General features: G+C 40.2%; 1 protein-coding gene across 1 annotated transcript in view; it reads right to left on the reverse strand.

The window, feature by feature from the left end:
- Nucleotides 1-26511, reverse strand: part of LOC124712067 (glucose dehydrogenase [FAD, quinone]-like) — a 175492-nt gene that overhangs the window by 33989 nt on the left and 114992 nt on the right. The window contains exon 6 of the mRNA XM_047242362.1: nt 3203-3400. Coding sequence (XP_047098318.1) covers nt 3203-3400 — 198 coding nt within the window. The remainder of the gene's footprint in view (nt 1-3202; nt 3401-26511) is intronic.

The raw sequence follows: 26511 nt of genomic DNA on the forward strand, positions 1-26511 counted from the left end.
GAAATGTCGTGCCCACTATCCTTCTCACCCCTCCTACTGTGGTATTCTGGCGTCCACCGAACCAACACAATATACTCGTCCATCCTTACACAACCCGTGCTCCCAATCCCTTACCTCATGGCTCATACCCCTGTAGTAGACCTGGATGCAAGACCTGTCCCATACATCCTCCTGCCACCACCTACTCCTGTCCAGTCACTGAAATCACCTACCCAATCAAAGGCAGGGCTACTTGTGAAACCAGTCATGTGATTTACAAGCTAAGCCGCAACCACTGTGCTGCATTCTATGTAGGCATGACAACCAACAAGCTGTCTGTCCGTATGAATGGCCACCAACAAACTGTGGCCAAAAAAGAAGTGGACCACCCTGTTGCCGCATACGCTGCCAAACATGATATCTCTCATCTCAATGACTGCTTCACAGCCTGTGCCATATGGATCCTTCCCACCAACACCAGGTTTTCTGAATTGCGCAGGTGGGAACTTTCACTGCAATACATCCTACGTTCCCGTAACCCTCCTATCCTCAACCTTCATTAGTCACTGTCCTCACCCATCCAGCCCCCTCCCTGTTCCCATTCCAGCACTACTCAGTCGTCATTTCACCGCCACACCCAGTCTTTTAATTTCTTTTTATTTTTCTCCTTTCTGCTACTTACCCCCTCCCCCCTCTGCACCTTCTCTCTGTTTAAACTGTAACACTTCACTGTACGGCACTCCCACCATACCATCCCTCCCCCTCCCCACCCCACCCTCCTCCTTACCCCTACCCAGTCGCCACTCCCATCATACAGTGATGGTGCTGCTCGCACTGTGGTTTCAGTTCCCTGAGACTGCAGACGTGTGTGCAAGTTGTATTTGCGTGAGTGTGTGTGTGCGTGCGTCTATGTGTGTCGACTAATGACAAAGGCCTTTGTGGCCGAAAGCTACGATTGTGTGAATCTTTTTGTTGTGCCTATCGTTACTCAGCATCTCCGCTATATGGTGAGTAGCAGCTTTTCTCCTCTGGTATTGAGACAAACAACACTGTGTGAAATAATCACAGAAATCAATGTAGGACTTACGACCAACATATTTGTTACGACCCTGTGGTAAAATTTGCCATTAATGGGCTGTAGTAGCAGACAACCGACGTGAGAGCTGTTCATCACTTGCAGCGCCTCTCCTGGGCTTGTGACCGTGTCGGATGGACTCTAGACGACTGGAAATCCATGCACTGGTCAGATGAGCCCCTATTTCAGTTAGTAAGAGCTGATGGTAGGGTTCGAGTGTGGCTCAGGCCCCACGTGACCATGGACCAAAGTTGAAAACAAAGCACTGTGGATACTGATGGTGCCTCCATAACGATGTGGGCTGTATTTACATGGAATGGACTGGGTCCTCTGCTCCAGCTGAACAGATCGTTGAATAGAAATGGATCTGTTCGTCTCCTTGGAGACAATTTTCATCCAGTCATGGATTTCATTTACCCAAACATCGAGGGTATTTTTATGGATGACAATGTGCTATGTTACCAGACCACAGTTCTACGCAATTTGAAGGACATTCTGAATAATTCGAACGAATGATTCGGCCACGCACATCACCTGACATGAATCCCACCAAAATTTAAGACACATAATCGAGAGGTCAGTTTGTGCACAAACTCCTGCAGCGGTAACACTTTCGCACTGATGGACGAGTATAGAGGTAGCTTCGGTCAGTATTTCTACAGGGAACTTCCAACGACTTGTTGAGTCCATACCACTTGGAGCTGCTGCACTACCCCGGGTAAAGGATGTCTGACGTGATATTAGGAGGTCTCCAATAACTCAGTGTACAAAAGATACAAGAAACAAAAGAATGCAATAAGCCTGTAAGACCAAGAACGAAGAGCTGGGAGTATTAGGAGGTATCCAGTAACTCAGTGTACAATACCTACAAGAATCAAAAGAGAGCAATAAGTCTGGAAGACGAAGAAGGAAGTGCTGGGAATAAAAACGATGTGAGAGAGGGATGCAATCCTTGTCCCTTGCTGTTCAGTCTATTTGTCGAGGGAACAATGACGGAAGTAAAAGAAAGATACAAGAGTGGAATTAATATTCACGGTGAAAGAACAGCAATGATAAGGTTCGCTGATGACATTGTTATCCACAGTGAAAATGGTCAAGAATTACAGGATCTGTTCAATGGAATGAACAGTCTAATGAGAACTAAATTTGGATTGAGGGTAGATTGAAAAAAGACAAAAGTAATGAAAAGTATCAGAAATGAGAACAGCGAGAAACTTAACATCGATATTGGTGGTCACGATGTAGATGAGGCTAAGGAATTATGCCATCTTTGGAGCACAATAAAGCTTAGCTGACGAAGCAAGGAGACGTCAGAAGGAGACTACCACTTTCCAAAGGGGAATTCCAGACAAAAGAGAGCATTCCTGGCCAAGAGAAGTTTCCTCATATCAAACATAGGCCTTAATATGAGGGCCGGCCAGAGTGGCCGTGCAGTTCTAGGCGCTACAGTCTGGAACCGAGCGACCGCTACGGTCGCAGGTTCGAATCCTGCCTCGGGCATGGATATGTGTGATGTCCTTAGGTTAGTTAGGTTTAATTAGTTCTAAGTTCTAGGCGACTGATGACCTCAGTAGTTAAGTCGCATAGTGCTCAGAGCCATTTGAACCTTAATATGAGGGAGAAATTTCTGAAAATGTATGTTTGGAGCACAGGAGCACAACATTGTAAGATAGTGAATCATGGACAATAGGAAGCTGGTACAGAAGAGAATATAAGCGTCCGAGTAGTGGTGCTGCAGAAGAATGTCGAAAATCAGGTTGACTGGTAAGGAAAGGAATGAGGAACTTCTGTACAGAATTAGCGAGGGAAGCAACACAAGGAAAACATTGGCGAGAAGAAGGGACAGGATGAGAGAACATGTGCTAAGGTCTCCATGATACTTGTTGTGCTGAACACCTAAGCTCCAGTCAGCATGATTAGTAGCCTCTGCCTTTATGAGCCAGGTGATCACGTCGACAAGCACACGCGAATGCTCCCGGATCAGGAATTTATTGCTAGCTCATTGGTGGGAGACTCAATATGCTCGTGATACTGACCACCAAGCACTTGGATTCGGTTATAAATACAGCCCAGTTGGGCAGATCTCTTGTTGGGAGTTTTGTGCCGCTAGGTTAAAGCTGGGAGACCCAGAGTGCCGGTGGTACTGACCGCCTCCGCGCCGCCCAGCACGGTGAGCGGCCCCTGGCCCCTGGTGATCCAGGCCGCCAGGTTGGGCAGCGCCCGCAGCTGCTCCTCCGTCAGGCCGACGCCCGTCTCGTTCACCATGAAGGTGATGCCGCCGATGCCCACGTGGTCCTGCAGGTTGTAGCCCACGGACAGGTTCGCCACCACTGGGATGCCCAGCTCCTGCAACCACAAGAACAGCATTTAGTTACAAGTCTGGAAAACTCGAACTTGACACATTTCACTTCGCCGCAGCGAACTGACGCAGTAAATACCGGGTGATCAAAAAGCCAGTATAACTTTGAAAACTCAATAAACCACGGAATAATGCAGATAGAGAGGTAAAAATTGACACACATGCTCGGAATGACATGGGTTTTTTTAGAACAAAAAAAAACAAACTAAGTTCACAAAATGTCCGACAGATGGCGCTGCACAGCAAAACGTCAGAGACTGCGCATGACAATCGTGTATAAAAGGAGCTGTAATGAGAGACAGAATCAGATGCGCCAGCAGTCGCAGCATGCTGACGTTACCTGAAAAGGCGCTTTTAGTGAAGCTGTATTATCAGAATTGGGAATGTGCTAGTTCAGCGTTACGATCCTATCGCCATAGGAAAGGGGATTCGAACGAGTGAAGGTCCGTTGACAAATGCAGCTGTGGCAAGAATGATTTAGAAGTTCGAAGCCACGGGTTGTTTAGACTATAGACCCCGTAGTGGCCGACCGAGCACAAGCCGTAATCTTGCTGAGCCAGTTCAGGAAGAAATGGACACTGTAGCGGGTTCGTCTATGCACGGGGAAGTCAGCGCTCGTGCAGTCGCACGTCGCACCGGCATTCTATACACTACTGTTTGGTTGGCACTGAGGCGTACCCTCCGATGCTATTCGTACAAAATCCATCGGCATCATGAACTGTTACCTGGCGATTTAGTGAAGCGGTGGGCATTTGCGGTGTGGGCGTTTCAAAAGATGGCAGAAGATGACGATTGGTTGAGTAACGTGTTGTGGACCGACGAAGGCATTTCACGCTCCGAGGGTCTGTCAACGCCCACAACTGCAGAATCTGGGCTACCGAAAAACCTAGAACTGTCGTGGAAACTGCATTGCAAGACGAGAAAGACACGGTATGGGTTAGATTTACCACATCTACCGTTATCGGGCCTTTTTTCTTCGACGAAATGTGTGGTTCTGGTTTTGTAACTGCTACCGTGACGGGTGAGAGGTACGCCGATATGTTACAGAATCGCATCATCCCCAGCCTGGCTGATAAACACCTGCTGGGACGTACGATGTTTATGCAGGATGGAGCTTCACCCCATATTGCTAGACGCGTAAAATATCTCTTGCGCGCGTCGTTTGGTGATGATCGTGTGCTCAGCCGCCACTTTCGTCACGCTTGGCCTCCCAGGTCCCCAGACCTCAGTGCGTGCGATTATTGGCTTTGGGGTTACCAGAAGTCGCAAGTGTATCGTGATCGACCGACACCTCTGGGGATGCTGAAAGACAACATCCGACGCCAATGCCTCACCATAACTCCGGACATGTTTTACAGTGCTGTCCAAAACATTATTCCTTGATTACAGCTATTGTTGAGGAATGATGGTGGACATATTGAGCATTTCCTGTAAAGAACATCATCTTTGCTTTGTCTTACGTTGTTATGCTAATTATTGCTATTCTGATCAGATGAAGCGCCATCTGTCAGATACTTTTTGAAGTTTTGTATTTTTTTTTTTTTTTTGGTTCTTATAAAATCCTATGTCATTTCAAGCATGTGTATCAATTTGTACCTCTCTATCTGCATTATTTCGTGATTTATTCAGTTTTCAAATTTATACTGACTTTTTGATCACCCGGTACATTGGAGGAAAAAAAACTCGCTACACCAAAAAGGAGCTGTTTGACTTAAGCAAATGTTGGTAGGTGTCTTTCTACATCTGATAGATTATATATATTCAGATTTCGTGCCAGTGATATAAGTAGCACCACTGCGAGGATGCAAACCAGGTCTACCTTAAATACACGCTGTAACGGTCGTGAGCCTGAGTTACCTCTGGGATTTATCGTGGTGAGCTGATGTTCGTCGAGAGTGCCTTTAAGGGGGAACATAGGAGAAAATGGACGTGTTTGCATAATCTAACACAGTTTTTGGTATTTGAAAGATAATAGAACCAAATTTTGCACGTGAGGTAATTATGTTATGGACTACATTCTGGAATTATTTCAAATTTTTTCTCAAAAAATTTGATCATGGCACTGTTGGAAATTTTCGCAATGGATGCTATCACACAAGGAACATTTTCCCAAAAATTACTTTACTTACAACTTCTTAGTAATCAGATACGCAAATGCGTGGAACAGTTTTTTTTAATATCAGTTTGGAGCTCTTACAACTTATATTAAAATAATGCGTATGAAACAAAGTAATTTCAATTTCTCAGAAAAGTAAATAATTTTGACAGAAACACACTTAGGTAAAATTTTTACCACAGGAAGCTGTGTTATACTATGAACAAAGTCTACAGAAAATATCACTTTTCTATCTCCAGTGGTTCAGGGGAAAATGTTACTGATATACTGAAAAGCTTTTATAAAGGTTTACACCATGAACTAGAACCTTAACGTGATACTTCAGTTTCTCCCGGCGTATTTTTTGCTCGAACAGTCCACGGGTATACTGCCGGTTCTATGGACACTATGAACCGACAGTATACCCGTAGAACCTTAATGTTGATGATAATAATAACAGAACATGTAATTTATAGATCAATTATCCGAAAGCCACTATTCAATTCGTCTTTAGTCGACAAACCCTATACCAGTTCCAAGTTTATTCTGTGAACTGCTCGTTGCCTTACCTTCACACTTATCTTCCACTGAATTATGTTCGCTCACTTGTAGAAACTGTTTATTCACACGTAAATGGAGAGCTTTAGCCCCTTTTCGTAAACAATTTACCACTATATCTTGACATTTTAAACGGTAAATCATACAAAAAAAGCTTGAACACAGTCATAATTCACACACTAACAGTAGAACTGAAATGTTTATATTTCTGCACCACAGATAATAACAACTGCGAAAAATAGCTAGCGGAAGTCAAAGATAACACGATGTAAACGGGTCCACAGCGTTCTACACTCTTTCGATGCTTTCATGACAGCAGGAAGTAATAAAACATCGCAGACAAGAAGAGTGTCGTCTAGAAAAGTAGGCGTGGCGTTGCGCAGTGATTGAAACAAGACAGCTTTTTTATCATTTGTAGATCTAATTAATCTCTGAAAATTGGAGACAGTATTTCTAATATGCTACATGACTATGTGGTGGTAAATTTTTTTTATCATTTTTTACCAATTCTGCCAACGTCCCCCCTAATGCGACAAAAACACCATTATCAACAACTCACTGAGTGCGAACGACGCCTTGTAATAGGATTACGAGAAAATGAATGTTCGTTCTCTGGTATTGTAGGAAGAGTTGGCAAGAATGTAGGAACTGTACATGATTACTGACAGTGGTGGACACGAGAATGTACAGTCCCAAAAACACCGGCTCCGGACAGCCACTTGGCACAGCCGAAAGGAAAGACCGTAGTGTTCAGCGCACGACTCTGGTTCATCGTACTGCACCTGCAGCAACAATTTGAGCACCACAGTGACACAACGAACTGTTACAAAACGGTTACTTCAAAGACAACTCTACATCTACATCTACATCTACATGACTACTCTGCAATTCACATTTAAGTATTTGGCAGATGGGTCATCGAACCACAATCATACTATCTCTCTACCATTCCACTCCCGAACAGCGCGCGGGAAAAACGAACACCTAAACCTTTCTGTTCGAGCTCTGATTTCTCTTATTTTATTTTGATGATCATTCCTACCTATGTAGGTTGGGTTCAACAAAATATTTTCGCATTCGGATGAGAAAGTTGGTGACTGAAACTTCGTAAATAGATCTCGCCGCGACGAAAAAGTCTTTGCTTTAATGACTTCCATCCCAACTCGCGTATCATATCTGCCACACTCTCTCCCCTATTACGTGATAATACAAAACGAGCTGCCCTTTTTTGCACCCTTTCGATGTCCTCCGTCAATCCCACCTGGTAAGGATCCCACACCGCGCAGCAATATTCTAACAGAGGACGAACGAGTGTAGTGTAAGCTGTCTCTTTAGTGGACTTGTTGCATCCTTTAAGTGTCCTGCCAATGAAACACAACCTTTGGCTCACCTTCCCCACAATATTATCTATCTGGTCTTTCCAAATGAAGTTGTTCGTAATTTTAACACCCAGGTACTTAGTTGAATTGACAGCCTTGAGAATTGTACTATTTATCGATTAATCAAATTCCAACGGATTTCTTTTGGAACTCATGTGGATCACCTCACACTATTCGTTATTTAGCGTCAACTGCCACCTGCCACACCATACAGCAATCTTTTCTAAATCGCTTTGCACCTGATACTGGTCTTCGGATGACCTTACTAGACGGTAAATTACAGCATCATCTGCGAACAACCTAAGAGCTCCGGGTCCGTCGTCCTGTACCGTGCACTCCACTGGCCCCAAACCATCGCCATTTGCGACTTCAGTGGTGTCAAGCGAGAGCTCATTGGAGAGCAGGGTGGAGAACTGTTGCCTTTTCTGAAGAAAGCTGGTTCAGCCAGGGTGCCAGTGATGCCGTGTGATGGTTAGAAGGAAGCCAGTTGAGCGCTTGCAACCAACCTGTCTGCGTGGTAAACACAGTGGACCAACACCTGGAGCTATGGTCTGGGGTGCGATTTCATATGACAGCACGAGAGCTCTCGTGGTTATCCCACGCACCGTAACTACAAATTTGGGCGCAAATCTGGTGATTCGTCCTGTTATCCTGCCATTCATGAACAGCATTCTGGGGTATGTTTTCCAAGAGGATAACGCTCGCCCACCTACCGCTGTTGTTACTCATCGTGCTCTACAGAGTTCCGAGATATTGGCTTCGCCTGCTCTGTCAGCAGTTCTGTCTCCAGTCGAGTTCATCCACAATCAGCATTACTAGTCCCTGTATTGACCGACCAAGTGCAAAAGGCATGCAACCCCATTCAACAAAATCACATACAGCACCTGTACAATACAATACATGCACTTTTCCAAGCTTGCAGTCAACATTCTGGCGGTTATGCTTCTTATTAATGTACCATCAGTTGACATTCGCAATTACTTGTCTTGTGTTAACATTAACCTGTGATCTTCCAAGGTTAATCACTTAAATATGTTACCCAGACAAATATATTCCCAATATTTCATTACTCTACATTCATTATTTTTTCGTGATGCGATTTTTTTCCGTCACTGCATGTAATGATACGGCCTGCATGGAAAGGGTTATGTGATGTATCAGGTAGCGTAACTTGCTGTGACAGTGCGAGAGAGAGAGAGAGAGAGACAGAGTGAGAGAGAGAGAGAGAGACAAAGATATTGTTTATTACTCTGTGGCGGTCAGCGCTCACATAATTAGTCTTAGGATATAGAGCTTTTGTTCTTCTTTAGAGTAAATTTGACTACTGGAGAGCCATTCTTGTGATGTAAAAATCGGCGCCATTGCGAGTTTTTGATTCACATTGTAAAATATATGTGCATATGGAAGGAAATCAGTTAATAGAACAATAAAATATTGTTCATTTTAAGAAGGTACGTGTTATTCTACACCCAGCGTATACTTCTATTGTGATTTAATAATAAATACCAGCGTGAGAACAATTCCGACGGGAGTGTTCAGTTCTAGTGAAACAGTCCGATGTTTTCTTCGGAAAAGAAGTCACTTCATGGATCATTCAAATCCACAATAGTAACTGGACATTTCTCAGAACTGAAAGCAATCTGATTGCTATGCAACAGAGCCCCGAAGAATATTTCACCGTACTTTGGTTACCACTTTCAGCTCAACACGGTATCTGCAGCATCTGGAGCAGATTTCTACAACAGCGGAAGCGTGTAATCGTTATCAGTTTCACACATCGCCCTGTGTACGCTGTATGTATTTACCCACAACAGTGAACACAGTTACTCACACACATTAAAAAAGACAATACGAGGTGGTGTGGGAAACATTTCAGTATAAAGGTCCTGTAGAGCTAAACAGTAATTAGCCTAGTAGTAGTAGTAGTAGTAAAAAAAAATTGTTTTTTTCAAAGGAGCCTTTATAGTTACTAGTCTGCTATACCACTCACAGCTTTCACTCATCAAATCCCGATGCAGAACATCAAATCCCAATGGAGAAACAAGTTAGGGTGTTCACAATAGATGGAGCTGGCATGATGTTTGGACTAAGCACCAATGTTGATAGTTATATTTGTTGAGAATGTTATTCCGCAACTTCCATTACAGCTTACAGATGAGTGAGCCGTAAGTCAGAAATGAATTTGACACTCACCGATAAATACGCAATCCACGCAAGAGATCTCAATATCTCAATGCAAAATTTATCAAATCAGAAGAACCAAGGAGAGTCTATGTTACAGTCGGATGACGAAGCACTCTTTCTACTTCGTTATTCTGGTTGACAACGACCTGTTGCAGGCTACATTTGACAAGACATAATCGAATGCAGACTCATCACATAAATTTAACTTGCTACAAATGTTGATGTGCAATGTTTTTGTACTGTCGTCTCCTGTAGATATCAAGTTTTGCTGATGAACCTGCTGATGCTTCAAATCTAGCGAACCAACGAAAACATTTTCAAATAAAATATGAAGTATACTTACAATTTTCGCAGCAGCTCGCAATAAAACTGGTTACACTGAGATAAATGTACTACCCGAGCTTGGATCATATAAAATGAAAGGTACCATACTGAAAACATAAAAACCAAAAATCCGCTACTACATAGCTATACAAAAATGTTTAAATATTAACTATTGCAAATACTTAATGTAATTAAAACGATGATTATGGACTTCTCAAAAAAGATAACAATTACTTTTATTTTAGTTATGAAATATATGTTCTAAAGTTTATTTTTCATAAATAGATCAATGTATGATGGTAATTTCTTTGCTGCGTGTGGTTAGAAGAAAATATTTGTCTTACATTTTTCAGTCGCTATACATACTTGAAGGGCGATGATGGAGAACGAGTAATGTGTGTTTTATTGATTCGTATTGTAAAGTGAATTTTTCAGGAAGTCCACCAGTTTTCACATAATTCTTGAAGTAGTAACCCAATCATCCTTTAAACATCATAAAAAGTTACAGCACAGGAAGGAAATAGAGACTGACCCAACAACACACAACGAAGTAAGCCAACAAAAAAGAGGAGTATTATTATAATTAAAATTGCTTATTTAAATACGACCATCTCGCACAGGAATCTGAAGTAATGGGGGGTAATACAGACATGGGAGACGAACGTAGTGTAGTGAAACAAGAGTAGGAAAACGTTAGTAACGATCTTGTAAAGCAGAAAATAACGTGTGAATGAATTGAAAAGATATGATAATGACATAAGTACCATGCTGCTGTTACTAAAAACGAGTGAGAATCATAAAAAAGGAAATAATAACCAGTTCGCAGAAACTGGTCATTCAACGGGAGTGTTATTTGATTGTGCTAGTAAGAATACAGCTTAAATAAACGATTGCCTAATGATATAGTTAATAGAAATCTTGTTAACAATGTTGATACCATGTTCTGCAATATTACAGGGAAAAATTTTCCAGGTGAAGGTAGTTCACATCCTGTAGATTTTCTGCAGCATTGCAGAGATAATTTTGTGTATAATATGACTGATATTATGAAAATCAAGCTTGTTAAGAAGTTTCTGGAAGGTGAAGCATTAGGCTGGGCTAATCAGTATACTAATGATGACACAACCTATACAGATTTTGAGAAAGGATTTTTTGACAAATTTTGGTCAGAAACTGAACAAGCTAGAAACAAAGAGTGAATTTCTCAATGGGCCACATTACAAGGAAATGATGTATTAGAATGGAACAGTATTGCAAAAATCAACTTAACAAATTAGCTCATTTGAACAAACCTTTTAATGAAATGACCAAGATTGTGCTTTAAAAGGCACATTACCAGCTAAGGTACAGCAGGATCTAGTCTATGAGCCAGCTGACACAATAGACCAGTTTTAGATTGAGCAGGAAAAAAAGGGAAATACAACTATAACAGACACATGCAAACTGGAATAGTAATAATCATAACAGGAGTCAACATGGTGAACACAATGGTAACAACCATCATCAGAAGGAACATAATAGAGTAAATTGTAACAATTTTCTATTGGGAAGCAACACAGTTGCACCAAAAAGAGAAAAAAAAGAAAAGAAGTTATATGTATGTGTTCCACAAAACAAAGAAAGAGAAACATTGTAGAAACAAAATGTTTTCTACCATTTGTAAATAACTATGTAGTTACAGTTTTTCATACATTTTTGTGCAAACAATTTAAATGTGGTAACTTATTTTTGCATGTGGTGTGTTACTTTTCCACTGGTTGTAAATAACTCATGATTTATATTTTGTTATGTTCTTCCATGAAGTGGAAGTCCAAACCAATTCATGATCATTTGTTCAGTTCTTAACATAGTTACTTTGTGATATGTAACATACTGAATGTCAGAATGCTAGAATTGGAATCTGTAACATGGAAATGGGAAAAAGAGATTTATGCTAATGTCATGGTGTTTCTTTAAGGTGATTTTATTGTTATTGATAATGGTTGGTGGTGAATTGTAAATTGAGAATATTTTATGAGAAGTGACAAGCAATGAAAATATTTAATGGTTTATGGTGAGGATAATTTAATAATCGTGGTGTCACCGCCAGACACCACACTTGCTAGGTGGTAGCTTTTAAATCAGCCGCGGTCCGTTAGTATACGTCGGACCCGTGTGTCGCCACTGTCAGTGATTGCAGACCGAGCGCCGCCACACGGCAGGTCTAGAGACGTACTAGCACTCGCCCCAGTTGTACAGCCGACTTAGCCAGAGATGGATCACTGACAACTACGCTCTCATTTGCCGAGACGATAGTTAGCATAGCCTTCAGCTACGTCAATTGCTACGACCTAGCAAGGCGCCATTTATCTTTTGCTGGTTATCTTATAAAGCCTGTACTGTCAGACCTATGTTCACCAATTGTGGATTAAAGTTAAGTATTCAAGCAACTACGTACTTTAATTGCTAGTCTTATTTCTCTGACCTGTTCCAGACCTCACGACAGTTTGCGTGAGCTTTCACAGCGTGCATTTCGGCCTACTCTAGCAACACAGTGTTGGCTCTTCTGCCAACACTTCAATAATGATGATTATGTTGCTGTATTGTGGAGAACTATGTTATGGAAGCAATGGACTAGAGATGTTTATTATGTATGTGAGTAATTTACATTCAGGAAATAATCTAAAAACTTATTGCTAAGTATCTGTAGCTGGAGAAAGTAGTTAATGAAGGAATCTGAGACAGGATTTAAAGTAAAATTTTAACTGAGCTTTGCAAACGTAAAAGTACAGAACCATGTGGATTAATAATTTAACTGAGCTATTACATAAAAAATAATTACCAACTGTGCTAAGTAAAGAATAACATTGAAGCAATGTAGAAACCAAACACTGTAGGCAGATTGTATTTTACAGTGAAATGATGAATAGATATGATGTCACTACTAATTGAGATGTGGAAAATTTTCTACTGTGTCAGAATTGACTCTCTGATGTATTGTTTTGCTTGTGAATATTGCTTCATCAATTAGAATTTCCATGCTGGAAGGGTTGTCTGTTACTTCACTATTCACCTTTTTATAATTACATTTTACTATGTGTTTGTCTTCTGCTGTCTCAGTATAATGGAACTGAGTGAAGATAAGTTCTCCAACATGACAGTAATGAGGTTATATGCATTTAAAAAAAAAGGAACTTTCAGCTAGTGTTAGCTATATCAAGACACCTAGCGCTTTCATGAGTAAAAAAAGTGTTTATGGAAAATGAAAAAGTAAGACGTTTATAAGCTATGTCAGTTCATTTATTATTGTGGTGTCTTTATGAGGGAAAGGCATAATGGAGATAGTTGTTTTTCAAACCTATGTGAAGTTAATGTTAAAATATTTTTCGTTGTTTATAATATGTGTTGTGCTATTATGAATAGAATAAAAGAATTACAATGCAGAATAATTTTTCTGTTTAGGGCAATTGATAGATAGTATTATAAGGTTTTGTGTAATATTTTGTGATGTTGATGAGGTTTATGTTGAGAAGAATTGCTGTGAAGGATGAATGTTTATTGGATTGTGAGCTATAATGAAAACATCTTGAATAATCATTTTTTAAATGTTGTAGAGAAAATAGGATTTAAATGTTCATTAGAAGAAGCAGGGCAGTTAATGGAAAAGGCTGTACCCACACCATTTGATACAATTGAAATTCCACACACCTCTCCTTCTGAAATTAGGAATATACTAAACCCTCTCAAGAATAAAAGCTCACATGGAATTGATGGCATTTCCAGCAGGATAAATCTAACTTTGGCTCAGAAGAGGGTAAATTATGCTGCACAAAAGTGTTTGGTCACTTACCCAAAATCATTAAAAGTCTGACAGATAGCCATATAGCATTTAAAAGGAAATCAAAAGAATTTTTAATGGCAGCTCCTTCTGCTCATTAGACGAATTTTTGGATATATCAAGTGGGTAATTTCCCAACCCCTATCCACCAAAAAAAAATATTAAGTGTCATGTAATATTTTGTGTAATGTAGTATCTTTCATAGACACCTTTTATTAACCTGACACGCTCCACATCATTCATGATCTATGGAACAAATACTAATCTAATCTATGAGGTTTATAATCATGTTAAGGAAATGAAATATTAGGGACTTATTGGTTCTCTGTTTTGTAATGCATTGTAATTTTGTTTATGATGGTATGCTGTAAAAAAATTCTGAGAAATGACCATATGGAACTTAGGAAAACTGATGTTGAGCATTAGCCTTTGATTATGTGATTGATGTTTAGGGAAGATTGATCTGGGTCTGATTTGCTGAAAATATCTGAATTATATTTAACAACTATATGATTCCATAGCATTGACGTGAGAAAGAGTTAGTATTGGTATTAACTGACATGTTCCAAATATATTGTTGCTAACTATAAAGTGTTAACACCTTGTGAAATTATTAGCATGTTGATTTTAATCACGAAATTTGTGGAAAAAAATTCTCTGGAATCTGGGTTGGGTTGATTTGGGGGAGGAGACCAAACTGCGAGGTCATCGGTCTCATCAGATTTGGGTAGGATGGGGAAGATACTCGGCCGTGCCCTCTCAAAGAACCATCCTGGCATTTGCCTGAAGCGATTTAGGGAAATCACACAAAACCTAAATCAGGATGGCCGGACACGGGATTGAACCGTCGTCCTCCCAAATGCGAGTCAAATGTGATAACCATTGCACCACCTCGCTTGGTTCTCTGGAATCTGGAAAATGAGCATTAGAGAAACTCTTTTTGCTGTCTAAAATTACTTTTCATCCAGTGACACTAGAACATTTCTTGTGTATTAGCTATGGAGAGGGAGTGTGTGGATAGCACTACTACACTTCTCATGAAATAGTTGCAGTTCCTTGTGCTGTAGATAATTTCCTTGTGTTTACTATGATTTACATTTTTTTATGTTCAATACTATTTTGCATATGTAGTGAACTATCATATTGCCCCATAGAATCAGTATACTTTATGTAGCTCTGAAAGAAGAATTTTTAAATAAAACAGTGAAAGATAGTTGTAAATGAACAGTGCATGAAAGCAAAATTCAATGTTGTTGGCATTTTTGGGACAATTTATGGCCAATATTTCTTAAAATAAATAACCAAAAAATCCAGTTTTCCAGAAAACATGTAAGAATCAGCTAATTATCACATTCTGTAACATAGCTTGAAAGACTTTAAAAGGAAAATTTTCATACACTATTGTATAATCTATTATGTGACATGAAAACTAATGGATCCAAAATGTTTATAAGAATCAGAGACTAATGGATAAAATGAGTGATAAAACTGAAAAGTTTGCACATGGTATAGGTAGGGGGTCTGCTGACTTTGGTAGGTATACCACATGGTGAGTGGTGCCTTCCCTAGCTGGGTATATCCATTCTTAATTTCTCGTGCACACTATTCTGTCTCTTTCCCAAACAGGTTCTGTTCCCACTGTGCTCTTCAATTTTTTTCTCTTTTCTATCTGGGATGTATCCTGTTTTCTGTCACAACTATTGTGGGTGAGGTGAAACGACAATTCTATACTTTTAGCACCTGCTGTGTCTGGCACAAAAAAATTCTTGCACAACAGATCAAAAATAATTTTTATTATAGCATATTTTTGTATGCCAAGGGTTCAGTGTTCTGTATGAAAGAAAAATTTGGAATTAAGACATTGTAAAATGTTATTACAAGAACATATCATTGGTATTATGAGAAAAAGCAGTAAGTTCCTAACTTAATACATCGATTTTATCCTGTCATCTAAAGTATTTTGGTATATTTTCATTAAAGTATTTCAGATAACTCAATATGGTCTACGATTTTTTTTTGTAAGGCATTACCAATCTATGATATTTCACTTTGTAAAGACAGATTAATAAATTTTGGTATACAGACATTTTTTTATGATTACTAGTTCTACTGTCGTGGCTAATAGGATAAAATCACTGTTATGTGTACTATCTTTTAAATATCCCATATATGTTATATGATATGTGGCAATAATTTGAGAGCTACAGAACAAGTAAAAGGTCAGTTTTTGAAATTGTTTTGAAAATTTGTGAAAAAAACCTTTTTTAAGCGAAATTTTGCTCTTGTTCTTCTTTGAATTAAGTGATGAAGCAGTTAAAATGCTGCATATCATATAATGAAGAACCGTTGAATATTGTTTCTTACACTCCAAAACTTGTTGGCATAACTGATATTATTATTTTGTATCGAAATTTGTCTCTCATTTTATGCTTACAAAATTTTTGGGAGGCAATTGTAATAAAACTGGTAATGGTGAGATAAATGTACTAACCGATCTTCGATCATATAAAATGAACGATACCGTACTGTAAACATAAAAAGCAAAAATCCACTGCTACATACCTATGCAAAAATGTTTAATTATCAAGTTTTATAAATACTTAATGTAATTCCAAGGATGATTATGGACTTCTCAAGAAAGATAAACAATTACTTGTATTTTATTTATGAAATATTTGTTTCAAAGTTTATTTTGCGTAAATAGATGTATGATAGTAATTTCTTTGTTGGAAGAGAATCTTTGTCTTACTATGTTCAGTTGGTTGTGTTGAGTATTATTATAAATAGAACTGGCTATTTAAATTCCACTGTCTCTGTCACTGGCTGCAGTGTGTCATTCTCTGTGTGGCAAGTTCTGCGAAAATATGACCAGCCACCCAAATTACTAACTTATTTCACAAATTAATAAATCGAATTTTGGCAACAAGAGAGTGGGTACAGTTAGAAGCTGCACTTGAGGAAGATGTATATCTGTAGCTAGGATATCAAAATCTCTAGTCCTCAAATTCATATTTACGGAATAAATGAGAGATAAACAGGACCAAAAACTTTCTTAACAAAGCTTTTCAACCTCGTGTGCAAAGTCCTTATTTAATCACAAAGACAAAACTTCAGTATGACATCGTTAGCGTCAACTAATGTGTGACGCAGTAGTTTCGGCGCTAATAAAGTCGAAGGAAATGTGTAGAAAGTGAACACAAAGAATAAAAAACTTGGAAACAATATTATGGAAAGGAGCGAAGAATAAGATGAGTATGAGAAGGGAGATATCATTCTTTCCAAAATAATTTGGCTGTGCACTGAAATAAATAAGTTAAAACGAAGACACATGGAGTAGACGAAAAACCCTTAGAATTATAAATATCATGGGACAAGCAACCTTAGCTATCTTTTCCACTTGATATTCAAGATACATGAGAGAGGAAAATAACCTCAGATTTCAGTAAGAATGTAATAAAGCATGCAGGTGCTGACAGGAATTACTGACACATCAGTTTAATAAGTCAATGTCGTAAAACAATATCGCGAAATATTTACGGAAAAATGATGAGACTAAAGCTGGCTTTGCGAAGATTTAACGACGGCAGAAGTTAAGAGGATATAAAATGTGGTCTTTATGGAAGTGAAATATGAATGAGATACAGATCAGAAAATCGTAGAATACTAGCTACAGAAAACTTACGATTCCATCTACCTTCTGTCATTTCGTCACAGAAATCCATTATATTCTCACATAACTCCATTTTCCTTTCCTGAACTGCTATTTTTATGAAAAGTGTGCTTCAGTTGTTTTAATTCGGCTTGTAGGTGTTCTGGTTCGCAAATTATTTTGGTTCAGTCGCCAGCTCACTGCGTTCTTCCATCGCTAATATTTATATGGAAATACCTTAACGAATAGTTCTAGAACAAGCATAAAAAAGCATTTCGACGGTATCGGATTGCGGATGACGTATTTGTATTTTGGACACGTGATAAAAAAGACTTTAGAAGAATACTTTTGGTATTACAAAAAGAGAAATCTAAAAATTTACTTCACTGTGGAAGTGAAAAATGACAAAGAAACATCCTTTTTGTATGTTTTTGTTGTGAGATAGCACGATGGAAGGAAGGAAGATAAAGTTTTTCAGAAAAGCACGCACTTAGACATATATTTACATAAGAACTCCATCATCTCCAGTAAAACAGGTTTGTCATGATGAAAAGTCTTGTCGACAGAGCGAAACAGACTTGCTCATGGGAATACTTAAACGCCGTATTAAATCATCTGAACCACGATTTCCAGAAAAATGACTATTCAGGAAAAAATGAAATCGATTTCTGCGACCAAACAATCGCAGGCCGAAGAACATACATAAAAAATAATGATGGAAGAACTCAGTTTCTCTCCCGTTTATTAAAAACTAGCTTAGCTTCATCTGCTTCCCAAGCGTTTTCTTGGAAACTATAAAAAATAATTTTTGACCTACTGAAAAACTGATATATTCAAGAGCCGTTTCTTTTTCGCTGTAATTCTGATAAAGCCAATTTGTTGTGGTGATTTTTGCACTGAACAGCCAAAGAAACTGGTACACCTGCCTAATATCGTGTGGGGCCCCCGCCAGCACGCAGAAGTGCCGCAACACGACGTGGTTTGGGCTCGACTGATGTCGGTAGTAGTGCTGGAGGGAATTGACACCACGAGCCCTACAGGGCTGTCCACAAATCCGTAAGAGTAAGAGGGGGTTGAGATCTGTTCTGAACAGCACGTTGCAAGGCATCCCAAATATGCTCACTAACGTTCTTGTCTGGGAAGTTTGGTGGCCGGAGGAAGTGTTTTAACTCCATAAGAGTGTTCCTGGAGCCACCCTGTAGCAATTCTGGACGCGTGGGGTGTGGCATTGTCCTGCTGGAATTGCCCAAGTCCGTCGCAGTGCACAATGGACATGAATAGATGCAAGTGATCAGACAAGTTGCTTAAGTACGTGTCACCTCTCAAAGTCGTATCTAGACGTATGGTTCAAACTGCTTACACCCCACACCATTGCAGAGCCTGCACCAGCTTGAACAGTCCCCTGCTGACATGCAGGGTCCATGGATTCATGAGGTTGTCTCCATACCCGTACACGTCCACCCGCTCCATGCAATTTGAAACGAGACTCGTCCGACCAGGCAACATGTTTCCACTCATCAACAGTCCAATGTCGGTGTTGACGGGCCTAGGTGAGCGTAAAACTTTGTGTCGTGCAGGCATCAAGGGCACACGAGTGGACCCTCGGCTCCGAAAGCCCATATCGATGATATTTCGTTGAATGGTTCGCACGCTGGGATTTGTTGATGACGGAGAAATGAAATCTGCAGCAATCTGCTGAAGGGTTGCACTTCTGTCACTTAGAACGATTCTCTCCAGTCGTCGTTGGTCCCGTTCTCGTGGGATCTTTTTCCGGCCGCAGCGATGTCGGAGATTTGATGTTTTACCGGATTTCTGTTGTTTACGGTACACTCGTAAAATGGTCGCACAGGAAAATTTCAACTTCTTCGCTAACTCGGAGATGCTGTGTCCCATCGCATGTGCGCCGACTACATCATGGTCAAACTCACTTAAATCCATATAACCCGCCGTTGTAACAGCAGTAAGCGATCTAACAACTGCGCCAGACGCTTGTTGTTGTACATAGGCGTTGCCGATCGCAGCACCGTATTCTGCCTGTATACCAGGTGATCAAAAAGTCAGTATAAATTTGAAAACTTAATAAACCACGGAATAATGCAGATAGAGAGGTAAAAATTGACACACACGATTGGAATGACATGGGGTTTTATTAGAACAAAAAAAAAAGCCAAAGTTCACAAAATGTCCGACAGATGGCGCTGGACAGCAAAACGTCAGTGACTGCGCATGACAAACGTGTATAAAACGAGCTGTAATCAGAGAGAGAATCAGATGCCCCAGCAGTCGCAGCATGTTGACGTTACCTGAAAAGGCGCTTTTAGTGAAGCTGTGTTATCAGAATGGGGAATGTGCTAGTTCAGTGTTACGATACTATCGCCATAGGAAGAGGATTCGAACGGGTACAGGTTCGTTGACAAATGCAGCTGTGGCGACAACGATTTCAAAGTTCGAAGCCACGGGTTGTTTAGACGATAGACCCCGTAGTGGCCGACCGAGCACAAGGCGTAATGTTGCTGAGACAGTTCAGGAAGTAATGGAGACTGTAGCGGGTTCGTCTATGCACGGGGAAGTCAGCGCTCGTGCAGTCGCACGTCACACCGGCATTCCATACACTACTGTTTGGTTCGCACTGAGGCGTACCCTCCGATGCTATCCGTACAAAATCCACCTGGCGATTTAGTGAAGCGGGGGGCATTTGCGGTGTGGGCGTTTCAAAAGATGGCGGAAGATGACGATTGGCTGAGTAACGTGTTGTGGACCGACGAAGGCATTTCACGCTCCGAGGGTCTGTCAACGCCCACAACTGCAGAATTTGGGCTACCCGAAAATCCTAGAACTGTAGTGGAAACTGCATTGCAAGACGAGAAAGACACGGTATGGGTTGGATTTACCACATCTACCGTTATCGGGCCTTTTTTCTTCGAGGAAATACGTGATTCTGGTTTTGTAACTGCTACCGTGACGGGTGAGGGGTACGCCGATATGTTACAGAATCGCATCATGCCCAGCCTGGGTGATAAACTCCTGCTGGAACGTACGATGTTTATACAGGATGGCTGTCCACCCCACATTGCTAGATGCGTGAAAGATCTCTTGCGCGCGTCGTTTGGTGATGATCGTGTGCTCAGCCGCCACTTTCGTCATGCTTGTCCTCCCAGGTCCTCAGACCTCAGTCCGTGCGATTATTGGCTTTGTGGTTACCTGAAGTCACAAGTGTATCGTGATCGACCGACATCTCTAGGGATGCTGAAAGACGACATCCGACGCAAATGCCTCATCATAACTCCGGACATGCTTTACAGTGCTGTTCACAACATTATTCCTCGACTACAGTTATTGATGAATGATGACGGACATATTGAGCATTTCCTGTAAAGAACATCATCTTTGCTTCGTCTTACGTTGTTATGCTAATTATTGCTATTATGATCAGATGAGGCGCCATCTGTCAGATACTTTTTGAAGGTTTGTATTTTTCTTTGGTTCTTATAAAATCCTATGTCATTTCAAGCATGTGTATCAATTTGTACCTCTCTATCTGCATTATTCCGTGATTTATTCAGTTTTCAAATGTATACTGACTTTTTGATCACCCGGTACATATCTCTGTATTTGAATACGCGTGCCTATACCAGTTTCTTTGGCGCATCAGTGTAAATAACTTTCCTTGATGAAGTTCCCAGATTGTAGCGCACTCTAATCTTTTCACGATAACTGAGACAACAGAAGCTGGTCTTTTCGGAATGTACTTCTGACTAAAAAGCGATTATCGTGGCTGGAGTCAGAGGACTTTGTTAATCCTGGCTTTTGATTTCTTGTGGTGTTATTTCTTTATTTCTAACTGAGAACTCAAAAAAGAAGTTTTATATAACGAATTATTTTCGTCTACTATTTCATCCCATTAGGGGGTGAATTTCCAAAATTACTGAAACCAACAAGTCAAATATAAATTTTCATAGATTTAGTTTCAGAAATTCTTTCATAATGAAATTTTTCTATAAAAATTTTCATCATGTACTTTGCCCCCTTACGGGTTGAATTGCCGTACACACGGAAATATATATATTTGTTATTTCCTGCTGACAATCCAAATACAAACTTTCATAACTTTACGTTAAAAATGCTTTCACAATGAAATATTTTCATAAAACGTTTCATCCCGTACTTCCTCCCCTTGGGGAAACATGTAATTTTCTATTTCCAATCGAGAAGGTAAATACCAATATTCATAGATCTAGCTTTAAAAATGATTAGGAGTTCTTTTATGATTACTTCTTTTCAAAAAACTTTCACTCACTATTTCACCCCCTTAGGACTTCAATTTATAAAATGCTGAAACACTTTTTTTTTATTTCCGAACGAGAACCAAATACCACTTTTCGTAGTTACAGCTTAAAAATTGTCTTAATACCGACATGTCTTCAAAGAACCTTTTGACTCTGTTCTTCACTCCCTTAGGAGCAGAATTTCGAAAATTCCTTCTTAATCGATGCCTACAGTGTAAGATCAACAAGTTTCAAGTTTCTATCCTTAGTGGTTAGGGCCGGCCTATGAGTCAGTGAATCAGTCAGAATATTTCCTTTCATATAGAGAGAAGTTTTCCAGCGGTGCCGGGGGCACCTTCGAGGATGTCCAATGCAGCTCTGGACGAAGCAGCAGGAACAATAAAGTTTCGTGGACCACGGTCATACAATCCGGAAGACTCAGCAGCATCTAAGACAAGTGGTCGTGGAAGCCTTCATTGTATATTTCCCATTGTTCATTCAAAACTGTTGTCGCCTGAAATATTCATTATATGTCTGGAACCGTGCTACCGCTACGGTCGCAGGTTCGAATCCTGCCTCGGGCATGGATGTGTGTGATGTCCTTAGGTTAGTGAGGTTTAATTAGTTCTAAGTTCTAGGGGACTGATGACCTCAGATGTTAAGTCCGATACTGCTCAGAGCCATTTGAACCATTCATTATAGACCGTTAACCAACGCACTGGATATTCTAAAGTTAGTTATAAGGTGTGACTTCTAGGGTTATACTATTCGAATAGTGACTAAATGATTTTCCAAGAGAAAAACGTGTGGTTCTTACCGACAAAGTCCAATCTGCACGTAGCAGGAGAAAGTAACAGAGCGAACTAAAACAAATACTCAAAGACATATGAGACACAAGCAAGTTGTGAAGCAGAATGGTAACACAATGGTAGTACTATTATTGGCAGGGAATAGCGATGATTGAAATTCGCTGTTTACTATTGACTGACTAGGTATGTATACTCTTGAACGAGAGGTCTCCGTAGCCAGAGAGAGAGGGAGAGAGAGAGAGAGAGAGAGAGAGAGAGAGAGAGAGAGCACATATTATCTTTACTATAACATACCAGCGTTTCGCAAACTATATTGTAATGGTACACAGACAGTTTATATTAGTCTCCGGTCTATATCCTGTTACAGACCATATATTTCTAGTTTCACAATTAAATGTTTAGTAAAATATGACTTTCTCAAACTTACTTTCTCGCTCCATATATTATGCGTGTGCATTCTGACTTTCAGAAAGTAACACTCATGGCCCAGAGAGTTTCAATCTGGCATCAATGCGGGGCGTATTTCCATTCTTAACACGCAATATAAGTTAATAAAATGTTAAATTAAATGGTTAAGCAAATTTAAGAAAATAAAAAAAGGAACAGGAGGAGTGAGAGGTAAATTGAAGGCGAAAGTGATAGAGGAAATTCGTGTCCTCATCTACATTTATATTTTGCAAACCACTCACAGTGCATGCTGGAGGGTACTTTGAAGCATTATCAATTTTTCAGTCCAATTCAATTCGTGTATGAGCGTGTGTAAAACGATTGTCATACCCCTCTGTATACATCGTAATCTCCCACACATTTTTCTCAAGGTCTTTACGTTAAATATAAGATGATGACAGCACAATGGTGGCACATTTCAAATCGCAGTTATGGATCTGGATAGAAAATAAACCATACTCTCAGAATACTTTAACACATTCACGTCACTAATTTGTGTAGTCTCTCATCTTATTCTTCAAGACTCACAAATGTTCTGAAAAGGAATTTTTCTCAGATTTTAATTTTACTCCAAATCAAGTAGGATATATCAATTTAACATTATTTTACGAAGAAGTACACTCATCAAGAATTCCAAGCAATTACCGAAACAGAGTCGTTCATATTCAAATTCATTCACTTATAAAAAGCCAACTGCACTAAATGTGCCCACCTTGTGCGTCTCGTTTCAATGCATCATTGACACACATCTCGGCCTGCAAAACGCCAGGAACACATGTTTCATGTAAGCGATTCAATCTCGGCAGTCTTTCATTAGCCGGCTTCATTACTTCCTAAATACAACGCAATGTAGGACGCGATGCCAAATTCCGCCTCCTTATCTATGCATATCCCGATGCATAAAACAGCAATAACGGGAAGACGCGGAGAGACGAACTGGGCTAACATTTTTGGGGCCGACATTTGGTGTTCGCAGTGTGCCGTGTAACATGCGATACGACAAGCACGCGATGTGTGTGACGCTTTCGCAACGTGTTTGCTATAAACAGACTTCCGTGTCGCTGTTTCTGGTTCATGTGCACTGGGATATGGCAAGGCGGGAGAAACGTCTCGTGGTGTCACTAAATTAACATTCCCAGGAAAACGGACTGAGGAGTCACTGTGGCGTAACACAGCATTCGTATGCAGTGGGACTGCGGTTCAGATCCCGTCCAGCCTCGCAGACTTTTAAGTTTTCTTTGAGTTACCTAGGCCACGGAAGGGTAGGCCCAGGGTGGTTCCTCTGAAATGGCGCGGCCACTTTTTCAGTTACTTCTTTCTCTTCTTTTTTCTCCATTTTCGTAAATATTTTATCATCCCTGTTACTGGTTTGAAACAATTTTCTCTCTTGTGTCAACATCTGGAACAAAGTGTTGCACGTAACCCAACGTCCTCAATTACTTCTTTGATGTATTCGTATTTCAGTCTTCCCTTACAGTTTTTAACCTATACAGCTCCTTCTAGTACTATTTCTTGATCACTTGGCACGCGTCCTGTCACCATGTACGATCTTCTTATCAATATTTTATACACATTTCTCTTCTCGTCGATTCTGCGGAGAACCTCACCGTTTCGTATCAGACCACCTAATTTTCATCGTTCGTCTGTAGCACCACATGTCAAATGCTTCGAGTCCGTCATGTTCTGTCCTCCCGTTGTCCATTAGTCACTACCTTAAAATGATGTGTTCCACAAGTACATTCTCAAAAACTTCTTCCTCAGACTAAGGCCGATGTTTGATACTAGTAGACTTCTCTTGGCCAGGAATGCCCTGCCAGTGCCAGTCTCCTTTTTATGTCATCTCTCCTCCGTCCGTCGTTTGTTATTTTTCATCGAAGGTAGCGAAATTTCTGAATTTCCTCCACACCTAGTGCCATAATTTTGAAGTTAAGTTTATCGGTATTCTCGTTTCTGATACGGTACTCCTCATTACCTTTGTCTTCTTCCATTTCACTAAAATCCATATTCTCTTCTCATTCGACCGTTCGTTACATATATCAGATACTATAATTCTTCTTCAGTTTCACTGAAGATGGTAATGTCATCATCAAATCTTATCACTTATATCCTTTCGTCCTGAATTTTACTCCCCCTCTTTAACATTTCTTTCATTTCCGTCATTCCTTCTTTGATATATACACTAGAACTGTTGATATTTTAAAAAATAAGCGGAATCCTATATATAAATATTTAAAAAGTCTCATTACCGATCACAGACATAGCGAAAGACCGTATCGATTTATCGACGGGAAAACATATCGACGTAACGGCCGGTCCTAAGGCTGTGTATTTAAGTATGGATTTATTCTTAGATATTATGTACACCAACAAATAGCAGCCTGCTTATCCCACTTAGAGCAAAAATTGAAAGGAAAACAGTGCACGTTAACGCCTGGTGATAGGCACTTTGCTAAAAATGGTAACAGCATGTATATGGCTCAATAAAAGGTGTTCGATAGGTCCCTGGTTAGGTTTCGTCACATATCGGTTTTGTCTGGGACACTTCATATCGAACCCCAGTTTTTTTTCTTTTATTCCTGCAAACGCTTGCAATCCAGCAATTGTAGTATCAAAATTGCGTGGTGAAGTAAAATGTTGCACCTCAGCATTTCCCCTCGCACGTCTCCGCCCACGGCAAAGACCAGTCTTGTCACTTAGATTTTTGTTCATCAGTTTCAGCAAGTGTTTTTGAAGGATGCCGATGTGAAGAACTAGCACACTAGTTCCGTTAAAAATGGTTTTTAATCTTGTTATTCTATTCACATCATCCCGCAGTGCGATCGGACTACTTCTTTGCGCCACCTATACTTGCTTTAGATGGTCAAAGAGAAAGAATGGGCGTGGTCAAAGTTCAATAAGTTCAAATGGTTCAAATGGCTCTGAGCACTATGGGACTCAACTGCTGTGGTCATCAGTCCCCTAGAACTTAGAACTACTTAAACCTAACTAACCTAAGGACATCACACACATCCATGCCCGAGGCAGGATTCGAACCTGCGACCGTAGCAGTCGCACGGTTCCGGACTGCGTGCCTAGAACCGCGAGACCACCGCGGCCGGCTTCAATAAGTAGAAAGACTCCTTTTCACAGCGACAGAAGAATTATTTTCTAATACAATTTCAAAAGAATAGCATGAAATATTTGCGGAAAATTGGGAAAAGATATTACATGAAATACACTACTGCCCATTAAAACTGCTACACCAAGAAGAAATGCAGATGACAAACGGGTATTCATTCGGCAAATATACTAGAACTGACATGTGATTACATATTCACGCAATTTGGGTGCATGGATCCTGAGAAATCAGTACCCAGAGCAACCAACTCTGGCCGTAATAATGGCCTTGATACGCCTGGGCATTGAGTCAAACAGAGCTTGGCGTGTCCAGGTACAGCTGCCCATTCAGCTTCAACACGATATCACAGTTCATCAAGAGTAGTGACTGGCGTATTGTAACGAGCCAGTTGCTCGGCCACCATTCACCAGAGGTTTTCAATTGGTGAGAGATCTGGAGAATATGCTGGCCAGG

This window comes from Schistocerca piceifrons, chromosome 8 (assembly GCF_021461385.2).
Source record: "Schistocerca piceifrons isolate TAMUIC-IGC-003096 chromosome 8, iqSchPice1.1, whole genome shotgun sequence".
NCBI lineage: Eukaryota > Metazoa > Arthropoda > Insecta > Orthoptera > Acrididae > Schistocerca > Schistocerca piceifrons.